The 14158-nt window shown below is 33.5% G+C and overlaps 2 protein-coding genes across 3 annotated transcripts in view; both read right to left on the reverse strand.

The window, feature by feature from the left end:
• LOC143185888 (uncharacterized) overlaps positions 1-628 on the reverse strand; it is a 155201-nt gene extending 154573 nt beyond the window's left edge. For both annotated transcript variants that reach the window (XM_076389184.1, XM_076389185.1), the window contains exon 1: positions 436-628. In XM_076389184.1, coding sequence (XP_076245299.1) covers positions 436-614 — 179 coding nt within the window. In that variant the 5' untranslated portion in view covers positions 615-628. The remainder of the gene's footprint in view (positions 1-435) is intronic.
• A 1260-nt stretch (positions 629-1888) lies between these two features.
• On the reverse strand, positions 1889-8937 carry LOC143185989 (uncharacterized; the record flags this gene model as incomplete). The annotated part of the gene is made up of 4 exons (XM_076389341.1): positions 1889-2446; positions 2545-2709; positions 2806-2940; positions 8857-8937. Coding segments are annotated over 4 exons (612 nt in total), but the record flags the coding sequence as incomplete, so codon positions are not given.
• Positions 8938-14158: the final 5221 nt, after the last annotated feature.

The raw sequence follows: 14158 nt of genomic DNA on the forward strand, positions 1-14158 counted from the left end.
AACATTGGTAAATAAGAACTTCAGCCTCTTGCAGGACCACGATCAATTGTTATCGTTTGTTTATATTGGGTACTACTTCCGCTGAAAACCTCAATTTACTACGCTATATTTCTATAGAAGCTGTACAATCTATTTAAAAATACAATGGAGAGATGAGAAGAAATTCACTAGAACATGGTCTAGTTGAGGGATAATTTGTTAACTCCGTGTACCTAGCTCTGTATCGTTTCGCCTATAAATTAATGACGTTTTTCTAATCTCATGAATGCACACACACATACACATTTGGCTATACAAATAAGCAAAAGTGCTGACTTATCCGATTGAAGAAAAAGGTGGGCTATGGGGAGGAGATTATACTAGATCTAATCAGACCTGCATTTTTTCGCATTCTATAGACTTCTTTTTATCTCCACAGTATGTACAGAGACTTACGTTTGGTTGAGGTACTGTAGAGTCACGTTGATGATCTCACCCACGATCTCGGCGTCGGTCACGTTGTACGAGCTGACCGAGACAGGCAGCTGATCGTACGGGTTCACCTTAGCCACGAATTCAGCGAAAAAACGGCTATACGCCCCGAGATAATCGGCGTCGGTGCAGTCTTCCGCCATTCTTTTCTATTCTCGCAGAAAACTCAGATGCGGACGAATACTTCCTTGCACAAAGAGCACAGAACTCTCTTCACAGGAAGACAGTATCACGACACTTGGTGGCTGTATCTTTCGGCGAGTGGATTACCGCACACAGAAATACGAAAACGGAAGTAAGAGAGAAAAAGAACGCATCTATGTGTAACTGCACGAGTTTTATGTGTGGATATACGCGTGTGTACGTGCCTCTGTTGTAGGATGGACCGAGTTTGACGTACGTTCAACTAGGCTTGTACTCTGCGGTCGACCTATTCGGCGATAGGCAATATTTGTATTTAAGTTACGTCACTCATTCAACATCGCGTACGCCCGTCACACTACGAGCATGATCGAACAACGCGTTTCTCTGTGTGCGTGTCTCTCTCGTTCGGAAAGGAGTGGGGAGATTTACCGCGACGTTTAAAACACCATCTCTCCCGCTTCTTGCAGCCGCTTTTTGCCTTTCCCTTTGCCACACTGCCCACTTGCGGATCGACTCTCTCGTAACGAAGGAAAAAGTGCGTAACGGAATTCGACCGATCGGCGCACTGCGCATGCCTCACAGAGAGCACTGCATTCGTTGCACGTGCACCGCTCTCCGCCTCTTCTCTTTGTTATACCTATGCAACTATTGTCCGCGCGAATCCGTGTCACGCGTAATTTTCCTCAAATTTTCTTCGAGATTATTTTTTACGGCTGATGTTACGCATATGAGATAAACCGAGATAAATTGGATTGTTTAAACGCTTACTGTTATTCATGAGTTGGGATGTGTCAGTGACAGTTTCATGTCTGATGTTTTTAATTCGTAATTAGTTAAACAAGTACATTTCATTTTTTTATTTTACTTTCTAGTTTTAATGATTGTATACGTTGAGTAGGTGTGTAAATTTAATGTGGTTTCTATAGTTTGGTTTTTCTTAACGTTATAGCTTCTTTGTATCTTATTATGTATTGTTATGGTACATGGTAATAGAATATTTTGAATTACTTCGATTTGTAATGTAGTGCGAAGGAATTTCCGTCTGACAAGTATGGCAGTGTAAAATACAGATGTAGAATGTAAATTACATTCTCTGTTATTATTAAATCTTGATCTTTGGTAATGAAAGATCTCAAAGACAGAAAGAAAAGATTTTTTTTATTGTATGTAACATACTATAGAATTTATTATTGTATTTTTGATAAATTTAAATACTTTCCTACTCATATGAACCCAGTTGTAGGTTTTTTAATTTAACAATGTAACAAATAGAAATGAAGTATTTAATATTTAATACAGTAATGAATTATAATTGAAGAAACATTTTTCTAATATATTAGTAGTATTATGAAATTTTTACACATGAATTCTACACATTTTTACATATGAAAAATTTAGTCGCTAAACAATATAAATTCATTTTCTGGTTATACATGTTTTAAAGTCTGTATGAATTTTTATGTTTTCTCCTTTTGTGATACTTAAATTATGCTTTAATCAGCAAATTAATATGAACAATTCAATATTTTAGTAATTTTACAAATTCATATTGTTTAGTTTAATTTCGCATATTGCATTATTTTACAAAAATAAATATTTCTTACATTATAGTACAAGAACTTTTTGTTTTGTCACTATTTCCTGTTTCGGTAGATTTCATTTCATCCCTCATATACTTTAAATATGAATGTTCATATTTATCTTCTAGCCATTTAGGTAATGGGGCATTCCAGTTTTCTGGAGGTGCATCTCTTTTCTCCCAAACATTATTTCTGCAATGAGCTTGTAATCTTTCCAACCTTCGTTTCTTTTCGCTATTTATTAAGGCCTCCTGCGTACAAAATAATATTTTCTTAAATACATAGCATCTTGTTATAGGTAAGTTAAATACTGACTAAATATTTTCTAGAATACAGCTGCTGAACATACAAGTGCCTTTTTGGACTTATATTTATCCCAGAGATAACAATTATGATAATCAGTTTTCCATTGCATGCAATCAATTGTTTTTCCAAAAATAAAATATTGATGAAATCGAGCTCGTATAGATTTACAATCATCGTACTCTTCTTTATAAACCTCACATGGCCTCAGCTAAAATATAAGTTTTATTAAATATGATAAAAAATATATTTGATGTTTTTTTGTAAAACATAGAATCATCTTTGTAACAATAATAAAAAACTATACCATCCATTCATATTCAAGAAGCGGATCTGATTGTTCAGGAGTGACCTCTTGTTCTAAACTATTTGTTTGTTCTGAAGTGGTATTTTGTTCAGAAGTATTCCCTTCTTCAGGTGGTTTATTTTCAGTTTTATTCTCCTGTTCAGGCATGGTGTTTAGTACTTACTTTCTCATACAATAAGGTTATATATCAGAAGTTACTTTAATCGTAGAAACGAAATGAGTTTATTAATAATTGTAAATAATTAATATCCTTTAGGTATTTAAACAGTACAATGTTATACAATAACACTAGCAAGTTTTGGTATGTATACAGTAGTCATGTGTTTAAAACTCCAGTGCTTAGCCTTAAATTGCGTAACATCTATAACGAGACAGCAATTATCAACAAATATTAATAGCCTCATCATTCTGTATATGACATGTACGAAATAAAGAATAAAATTGAACGCACATTTCAAAGTGTTTTTCAATTTTTTGTTCCTAACATATTAAATTGTATTATGTTTTGGTTATATCCAATTGTTATTTCGTCATAGACAAGGTATACAATAGACTTATCACCCAATAGAATTTTTTTGTCGTATTTAAGAAAAGTTTCCAAGCTTCTCGACCTTTAACTATAGAAGTATGAATCATGGCAAGTTAGCTCATAGTAGTAACCAATTTTAATAAAACATAGGTCAACAAATTGCTGTTTAATTGCCCACAATTGCTTATCAACTACTTTTAATTGCTCATTTTTAGTTTTCTAGATATTTTCAAGAACTTGTTTTGGATATTTAAGGACTTTTATGGGTTGGCAACGGACAATCAATACCACAAAACTTCTAAAATAATGCACAAAACGATCTATCGAGGCTACCAAATTGCTCTTTGCCTAGAATTAATTGCTCAATTCTTAGTAAACAGCAATTAGGTCAATAAACAGCAAATTTAATAAATAAAAGTATGAAACAGAAATCTAGTAAGTTCCAAGTGCGCATGCGCAGATCTTCAGTAACTTTAAATCATACGTTCACATCTACATGAAAACTCAATTACTTGCTCTACCATATTGTGTAGTGACTTAAACAATTGCTCTTTAATTGCTCCTTACTGTCTTGTAATTACTTTTAATTGCTCACTTGTAGTTTTCGGGAAATCTGTAAAAATAACTGTGCCATTTGCACCAACGCAAACTAGTCGCACATGTCAATCCCCTAGATTAAATCACGCATAAAACTTGTTGTATCTTAATAATGTTGTTGTATCTCTATAAGTACTTTTAATTGCTCAGCCGTATTTTTGCCAAGAATGGCCAAAAAACAAAGCATCACGCGGTTATTATTTTGAAAAGGATTGGCCTCTCCTTATTGTTGTACTATCTTCAGTCAGGCTTAGTATTCAAGATGGTACTGTTTGGCAACAAAATTATTATGTATCGTAATACAGTAATGTCACGTTTAAATTACCATAAGTCGGGGGTCCGCATTGTAATTTCAGTGTTACAGGTAGCGATTTTATTCCAGGAATTCGTTCGCGTTCAAGATTCGAGTTCCTAAACACAGAAATAGCGGGAGTAAGTGAGAAAGATATAGTACGGTGAGCAGCTGCGGTCAACGCCAAATAGTTGGAGCAATGCCGTGTACATTACAAAAAACATGCAATTTCAAAAATATTAATTTCTATAATTTTCATCTTACTTTTATAAAAATGCTGCTGGTGGATTGGTGAAGTCCTACCGCATGATTTCCGAAAGTTTTCGAAAACTAAGAGTGAGCAATTAATAGTAATTACAAGGCAGTAAGGAGCAATTAAACAGCAATTGTTTAAGTCACTAGACTTTATGATAGAGCAAGTTGTCGAGTTTTCATGTAAATGTGAACGTATATTTTAAAGTTACTGAAGATCTGCGCATGCGCACTTCGAACTACTAGATTTCCGTTTCATACTTTTATTTATTAAATTTGTTGTTTATTGACCTAATTGTTGTTTACTAAGAATTGAGCAATTAATTTTAGGCAAAGAGCAATTTTTTGGTAGCCTCGATAGATTGTTTTGTGCATTATTTTAGAAGTTTTGTGGTATTGAATGTCCGTTGCCAACCCATAAAAATCCTTAAATATCCAAAACAAGTTCTTGAAAATATCTAGAAAACTAAAAATGAGCAATTAAAAGTAGTTGATAAGCAATTGTGGGCAATTAAACAGCAATTTGTTGACCTATGTTTTATTAAAATTGGTTACTACTATGAGCTAACTTTACATGGGTCATTATTTTAGAAGTTTTGTAATATTGAATGTCCGTTGCCAATCCATAAAAGTCCCTAGGTTCTCCAAAAAACTTTTTGGAAATTTCTCGAAAACTAAAAGTGAGCAATTAAAAGTAATCAATAAGCACTTATGGGCAATTAAAGAGCAATTTTTTTACTTATGTTTCATTAAAATTGATTACTACTGTGAGCTAAGTTCACATGAGTGAGACAGTCAGTGGTCAGACTGAAAGTGTTCCCCTAATCCCCTTATCCCGTGTACCCTTAAAACACCTAAAACTGTATTTTCGTGAGCTTGCACCCGATCACAATTCCAAATCAGTTTTCTTGAAAACGGAACACGATATCAAAAAAGCTTATTGTATATTTTTTACTTATTTCTTCATGTAGAGTCACTTCTTTTTCACTTGTACCATCGGTTCTGAGACACCCTGTATAGAGTTCTGTGGTGAAATCACCTAGTAAAATGAAATAGAAAGAATGATTCAAAGGTCAAGTTCTACGTATTACTATCAGTAGATATGCATCGTAGGTGATGTGATACATGAATTGCACGACAGACGTTAGTCGGTTTCGTCACGTTTCATGGATTGCAAGTGATGCACTAAGTTTAGCGCTCAGCATCCTATCGCTTTTCGTTATTATGAGATACAGTCGTTGAAACCGAGTGGATTATGAATGTGTAAAATTTTGTACAAAATTTTTTATAAATTAGTGTCTTATAATCATGTCACCAACAACACGAAACATGCATGATTATAATCTAAAGAATAATACGAGAAGGAGAAAATATTTTGCTAAGGGATCAAATTTTCTATTAAATTGTAAGAGAAGGAATAGGTACAACACTGAGATTCCATCAACAAGTCAGACACAACATGAAAGAAGAACAAGTTTGAGACACAATAATAATATCTATAATAATAAAATTAAGACAATAGAATTACGAATTGCTGTAAGCATTATTTGTCACTGTGCAATGTATACAACAGTTGACCACCTAACTGAGATTATAAAAATTAATGGACATGAGAACACATTACAGCACATTAAGTTGAGTAAAATTACATGTGGTTCCTTAATAAAAAATGTTATTTCACCCTCCTTGAAATCTGATCTTATTAAAGACATTGAAAATAAGAAATATGGCATCATTATAGATGAATTAACAGCTATGTCAATGCAAAAACACTTATGTATCTTAATCAGATTTTTTAGCAATAACAAGAATAGAATTGAAACTAGATTTCTAGGTTTAATTCCAGTAGAAGAGACTACGAAAGAAAATATATATAATTTAATTGATAAAGAAATCACAGCATGTAAGCAATGTCTTGCAAATTGTATTGCCTTTGCATCAAATATAGAGGTATGTAATAACGTATGGTCTAGATTGGAACAAAAAGTGTCTTCTTCCTGTGCACTACTGAAATTTACTTCTCATTCTCTAGCATTATGCATTCAATGTATAATATCTAAACTGCCAGCAACTGTTGGCTTCTTAATATCTGAAATATCTGATTGGTTTTGTCGTAATGAACCAAGATCAGAAGCACATAAACAATTATTTAAAACTATGAACACCAGGAAGGAAGAAAGCAAAACTACTGCACTTCACTTTAAAAAGGGGCTTCAAAGGCCTGTATGGGGAAAGGTTATGCATAATATTTTGGAACAGCGGGAAGAACTACAGATATATTTTTCTGCTGCAGAAGCAGAATCAACGTTTAATGCAAAGTACAAACTAAGACTACTGAAGGATATGTTATCAGATTATCAGACTGAATTGTACCTTATTTTTGCAACACCTCTCGTGCAAGAATTTGAAGAGCTAAGTACTTTTTTTCAACAAACTAGAGTTGATACTTATAAATTGTATGAAAAGTTATTTTCATATCAGGATAATCTTAAGAATAGACTATATAGCAAGAAGGAAAAACAAGTTAAAGAATTTGATTTTGACGATAAATTCTTAAAAAAATGTAACATTTTACAAGAGACTAACAATGATAAGACTCGTAAAAACATAAATATCATTAAAGAAAGATGTATGTCTACATTGAAAGAAGCTTATGATCAAATTACTTCTATACTTCCATCAGAAAAAGATACATTTAAAAATTTATCAAAATTGAGTCCAACAAAAATTTTAAATCAAGCCACAAGACCTATGTTTTCCGAGTTACCTTTTGTAGATCTTGTAGAAAATAACTACGATATTATTAAAAAGCAATACGAAGAAATAATTTTTTATAATTGTAAAGCTCTGTTTGAGAAAGGTAAAATCCCTACAGACACAGAAGAGTTTTGGACTGGAATACTTCAAGAAAAGAAATTTGAGGAATTGGCTACATATGCTCTTACTTGCCTAATAAATCCTGTAAGCAATACTGTAGTTGAGAATATCTTTGATCTTGTTACTTCTGTTAAAACAAAAGTACAAAACAAAAAGGACTTAGATGCTATTATAAGAATTAAAACAGAACTATTACTCTCAAATAAATGTTGCAAAGATTTTAGTATATCTAAAAATATGCTTGAAACTTTCGAAAATATTGATAATCACAGGAATTCCACTGTAAAGGAGGACTTCAATTTCGATCTTCTTTTGTAATGTAATTATAAAAAAAAATATTTTATTACGGAATGAATATTTCTTTCCTTTTATGGAACATTCCTAGAATAACGATTTAAATATATTTCAGTTGAAATTATCATTTTATCTGGAAACCCTTGAGACTGCTACCCCCATCGGCCAGAAATGGAAATACTGAGGTTCTTGTCTCCGTTCTAGATACATCTTAAACGCTGATCATATTCTATTATGGAACTGTTAATTTTGTAACTTAAACAGGTGTGAATCAATCAATTTCTTCTTAATAATTATTCGCATCGTCAGCGAACAAAATTTTTAGTTGTAAAATGTCTGTAAACTATTTGGCTTAATTTGAAACACTATACACTGTATTATGTAAACGTGAAGTAGAATAGTTTACTCAACTTGTTAGTTTGTCGGTTAGATTGTTATATCAAGAAACCTGTGAATTTATTGTTTTTTCTATACTCGTATATTTAAAGAGGCTTTCAGTGAAAAAATATATCGTTTGCTAAGAAAACCTAACTTTCACGGTACGGATACAATTCGGACACGGCCGACCAAATATGAACTAGTATGAGCCGTGCTAGTTAAAAACAAGGGAATAAGGGAACAATATTTTTACCACTGATCTCTAACTGCTGACTTTACCAGTTATTGTGAGTGCGATTTCACGGAACGGAGACGGATCAGATACAAACGGAAAAAATGTATACAAATGTATCAAAATATTTCATTTATGTACATATAATTTACCACGGCGAGAAATAAATTCATTAATAATTAAAAATGTAATTATAAATATTTATTAAAAATATTAAGAACAATGAATATTTTGATATATATAAACTATTATCAACACATATACTGTAAATCATCATTTAAAATTGTCTATTGTTGCTGCATTCGAAAATTATTTTTCCTTAATACTGCATTTTTTAGTATTAGTCCTATCTCCACCTATCGATGAATTTACTATTTCTTTCGTCTGTTTCCGGTTCTTGAAACAAATGGCCGCCGACTAATTGAAAACGAAATTGCTTATTCCAATCCCTACTTAAAGAATCCCTAATTTAAGGTATCTCTATTTTGCATTCAGTGAAACAAAACATATTCGAAGTTTTCCGAATGATCTACCACTTTTCAAAATTGGCCAGATATAGCCCGGAGATTCAGTTAATTTTGAAGGCAGTACTGTACTTACATGTACAGTAGTTACAGTAGTGTAACGCGTAACTGCACCCAGTACGGGATCCGCTGGGTGCAGATACGTGTTACGTGGACACTACAGTTCAATTTTCTAGACTTGAGCCCTGATGGTCTGCTTCTCTAACCTGCGATGTGTCGCGTTTCTAACTCGTGAATGGTATTTCTCCCACGCGACACGTGCCCTACTCATTGGTCCTTAACCAATTATCTACAAATACTTAGTCGTGAATCCCCGCAAGTCCTTGCTTATTCCCTATCTTTGTTTAGTGTCTGTCGTCTTTCCTTCTTAGCGAGGTTATCTAGCGTTATTTTAACACTATGACGTCCGGCGATACCACAGTGGTGACCTTCACAAAGTATCGCTCGGCGGCAGGCGACACCACAGTGGTGACCTTCGCAAAGTATCGCTCGGCGGTCAGCGACACCACAGTGGTGACCTTCGCAAAGTATCGCTCGGCGGTCGTCACCAAGCGAAGAAATGTTTAAAAACAGTGCGGCCGGCAAAGTATTAACACTATGACGTTCGGCGATACCACAGTCGTGACCTTCGCAAAGTATCGCTCGGCGGCCGGCACCAAGCGAAGAAATGTTTAAAAACAGTGCGGCCGGAAAGTGTTAATAGCGGTTGACAACAGTGGCGTATCCTATTGGTAATTTAGGGAGGCTCGTGTCGCACAGAAAAAATGGTGGACAACTCGGTTTCATTCAACTCAAAACAGGTTAAACAGTATCTTAAACCACCTCGTAACTTCTTACAGACCCGTATAGTGTTAAATAGGTATCAGAATTCCTTAGATTGATAAACGAATATGAAAAAAGTGAATAATTTAACATGAGCTGTCTTGCAGATGAAGGACTCTGCTTTATCGTGTCACTAACAAGGGAAGTTTGCGAAGTGTTAATCGCCAATTTTAATGAAACTTTGTACAATTATTCTATGGTCCTACCTAAGAATTTTGCCGTACAAAGTAGCTGCCCATACGCACTTTTAAGGGAGAAACTACCCCTTTAATCCAAACCGCCCTTTTCCTTTCGGTGCTTATAGCTCGCAAAGTATAAGCGCTATAAAAAAATGTTTCATACAAAAGTTTTACTGTTTTTCAAGACCTATAAAATGGCTTTAAAAAAATTTTGAAAAAACGAATTGTTTATAAAAATTCAATCCCCCCCCCTTTTTTTCTAACAAAAAATGTTTTTATTTCAGATAAATAAAGAGCTTTTTGTTGTGAATTCAGCATTGTATAGCAATATACAATTATTCCGTTTCTTGTATACAAAAACGCTGCATCATTTCTGCGTAGTGTAATATTCGCCGTTATTGGTACGGTGAATTGAAGTAAATATTCAGTTATTACATTTTTTATTCTGATTTTCGGGTGTTGTCGTTATCGTTGTTCGTTACAATGCCCCGACAATAATAACAAACCTTATTTTCTGACCTTTGAATGCTACCGGTAATGCAATATATTTTTTGTATACATATGACTCGTGTATGGAATGGCACCACTTGTATTGTAGTTGACAGCTCTGGATGACCGAGAAAGAATTAAAAGGGGAGAAAAAATAGCAATATCAGTTAACACATTGAGTACGGGTCACGAGAATTCTCGTACATAAGAGAGTACGAGCATTGCAGTAATAGGATCTTCAAAACTGTTTAGAAAAATTTAGTTTAATCTATAGGTTTTATGACTGCATTGTTCCTTGAGTTTCGGTCCCTACCCTCTACCCTCGTTGGGGTAGCTCTTGAGGGGTCAGCCACCTCCTGACATAGGAGGGATGTTCTAGGTGCAAATGGCTGTTACGATTTGGGCGCAATTATGCGTTACACTACTGTAAGTATAACTCTTGATTTGAGACAATTGAAACAATTAAAAATTTCTTTAACGAACGTTTCACTTCTTTTACATAGTATTTTGTAACGTGAAAACAAGTTTGAAACTATACTAATCAAGGATATATATTCTAAAGGTGACGATAAAATTAATAAAAGATTATTATACATTTTTAAATTTACTTATAGAACTAATTTCAAGTAAAATAATACATGCTACAAGTTTTTAACAAATTTTTTATAACTTTCTAGCCTTCTTATATGTAATATTCTTTTGACCTGTAATTTGTCATTAAAGACACTAAATATTCTAAACATCACGATAATTCGAATTGCAGTTGTATAGAAAAACAGTTTCAAGTAACATCATGAAGGAATTAAAGAAAAAAATTTGCGTCAAGGCGATCGACGTCATCGTGTATCATTGTTTCCGTTACAGAACGAAAGAAATATTGTCGATTACTTTGAATTAGTGTAAAGAAATTATTGAAACTTTCATCAGGAATGGACAAGGATAACAATGACCTGGATCGCGATGCTGCTTATCCACATTTACCAAACAATTTCCATTTATTAGTCATTCAATGAGATACAGGTGTACGTATCACCCTTTTCTCTATTTTTCTTCGACATTATTGCCCGTTCTGCTCAGGCGCAGTCGGCTGAAAACAACAATACTGTAGAAGAATAGAGACTACTTGCTAATTTTCTGCGTGCGGTCCGCATAGGAATGAAGTGCGACCTAAAATTCCATTTCTCAGTACTTACATCGCAAAATCCATCCTTCAAACATTGCACGTTCTTTATTCGTACGAGTACAAAGTATCAACTAAAAGAAAAACAAAAAAAGAGAGAAAGAGAGAAAGAAAGAAAAAGAAAAATAACACATTACAAAGGCAATCAATTCCACCAGAAAATCAATCTAAACTTTTATTAATTGTAGGAAACGATAGTTACTATTTAGTTTCTTTTCTCCCGTATCAGTGCCAATGTACAAATATTCGAACACCGTACCGTAACGTACCGTAATCGCATACAATCGTCTAAAATAAAAATACAATCTAAAGGACAATTATGTACAAAAAAGTATGGAACAACTATCGTGGAAGTGACAGTTACATTCATGATCGTGTTACAGGTAGCACTTAATTCCCGATACCTCGAGCCGCCAAATAAAGGATATTAGAGAATGACAAAGAGCCACCCGCGTTACCGGTTCCACGAGCAAAGCGACCCCCGCGAGCGAGCGAGCGAGCGAATCGTGCATCCGCTGTCACCAAGTGGAAAAACATTATTAGCGTAAAAAAGGAACAGGTATATAATGAAGAGTTGTTGCGCAACGTAAGAATACAGATGTATCGATATACACACAGAGCCAGCTAAGCATTCTACGAACGATCGGATTGTCGGACGAGAGAGCCACAATATTTGGTTTTCTTTCATTTTCAGAAATCCTCCAGTTTGCAACATACCTGCACACGAAAATGTCATGTGAATGAGATTATTCAACTTTTCTAATCAATTTTAGGAAGAAAATGATTAAATAGAACAATTGACTTATTTTTTAATTTGGATTCTTACTCCTGAAGAAACAGATATTACGTATTACAAGCTTATCGAAGATATTTCTATAGAGTTTTGCAAAATTGTAAATTCTTTTTTATAATCCAAAAAACTTAACGTTTTCGGTAGTATACCAATTCTACTGGACATGCTTAAGGTGAGGAATTTCAAACTGTCGCCTTAAACTCCAATGTTATTTTAAAAAACAGAAAATAAAAATAAAAAGTAATCAAATATGTGCATTTTTATCTTTAATATTCTAATACAGAATAATGTATTTCCTATTTCTAATATAGAACAAGACACCCATTTTGGTCTTGAAATTAATAATTACAGCTTTATTAAAAAAAATGTATACCTAATAGTTGATTTCTCTTTAAGGCATGTGTCCATTTGAAAATAAAACTATTGCGAGTTGCTTTCAAGAGTATTTTCAATTTATGTACTTTCGGACAGTAACCCTTCAAATGCAGTGACCATTTCTGAGAAATACTACTACAAGCAGCAATTCGCAGTAGTTTTACTTTGAAGTAAATTCGTTATCTTACTTTATCTTAATCCGTGTATCCATTTCTTGCTCATCATTCAATTGCATTGTTTCTTATCAAAATGTGATACGAAGGCATGCAACGGACCGATAGGGCATTTGCGGGTTTGTCGCCATTGAATCAAAGGATGCATCAAAAATTAATTATCTGATACAATTATAGGAAAAACAAAACTATTGGTTTTTTCTTCTTCCTTTTTTGGAAAGCAATTTCATTTTATTCGATAATCTCTTCGATACTCGAGTCACCGAGTCATTGAGTTTGATCGTTAATAACCAGAGTAGAAATAAGTGCTCAGGACACTCCCTATAGTTCCCAGCCATAAAGTGGGTGAAATGAATAACACGTCATCATTTGCTGTAATGGCGAAAAACCCGCAAATACCCGATCGGTCAGTTGCATATCCTTTGTCACGTTTTGATGCCAAACAATACAACATGTAACGTTTGTTCGTCCAAAATGATATGCAACGATGATACGTAACAAATGGGTATGCAGCTTTAGATTGCAATACACTATAGACAATTTTTCAGCAGAATACTGCACCTTTATAAATAAATATTTAAAGTAAAACAAAATTGTATAACAATTTTTCTCATAAATTTAGATTACGAAATTAAGTCCTTTTTTAACGCTACTTTAATTGAGAATTTTATTATTAAATATTTTTATAAATATTTTCATTCTAAAATCTTCGTCAGAAAATGTCTAATCATTATTGCCTATGAAGTTTGGGAGGTCCGGGGCAACTAGTTTACCCAGTTTGGACAAAAAGATGATATAATATCGATAAATATATTGTATAACGTAAAAAGCTATGTATATTTTTCAAGAAACTATATTTCGCAATACGTCCAAATTCTGTTTATTCGATCATTAATTTAAATTTACTACAAGGATAATATAATTCAAAAAGTATGTTTAAAAATTGGATGCACCGACTATTACAATTACATTCACTTTATCTTATAAAGTGTGGAAGTAACTAAAAATAAGTACGAGGCCTCTTGAACGTGGGGCCCGAGGCAAGTGCTCTGTTTACCCGGTGTTAAGGATGGCACTGTATCTAACTGTAGTTAATTCGATTATTATGAGGTATATTTATGAATAATTAAACATTTCATAATCATTTTATAAAGCAGGCTAAAGAATTCAAAATGAAAGAATTTGAAATTAAAACATCAATTTATTTGAGATACTGGAAATTTCAAATAAAAAATATATTTTACTTTTTGTCCCAATTAGATGAAAAAATAATGTGTAAAATAATTTCTCATTTAATATCTGAAGCAGGCTACAGACGTTGTAACATGTTGCGATACATGCATTGATACAAGCGATGAGTTTGTCAC

Source organism: Calliopsis andreniformis, chromosome 12 (assembly GCF_051401765.1).
Source record: "Calliopsis andreniformis isolate RMS-2024a chromosome 12, iyCalAndr_principal, whole genome shotgun sequence".
NCBI lineage: Eukaryota > Metazoa > Arthropoda > Insecta > Hymenoptera > Andrenidae > Calliopsis > Calliopsis andreniformis.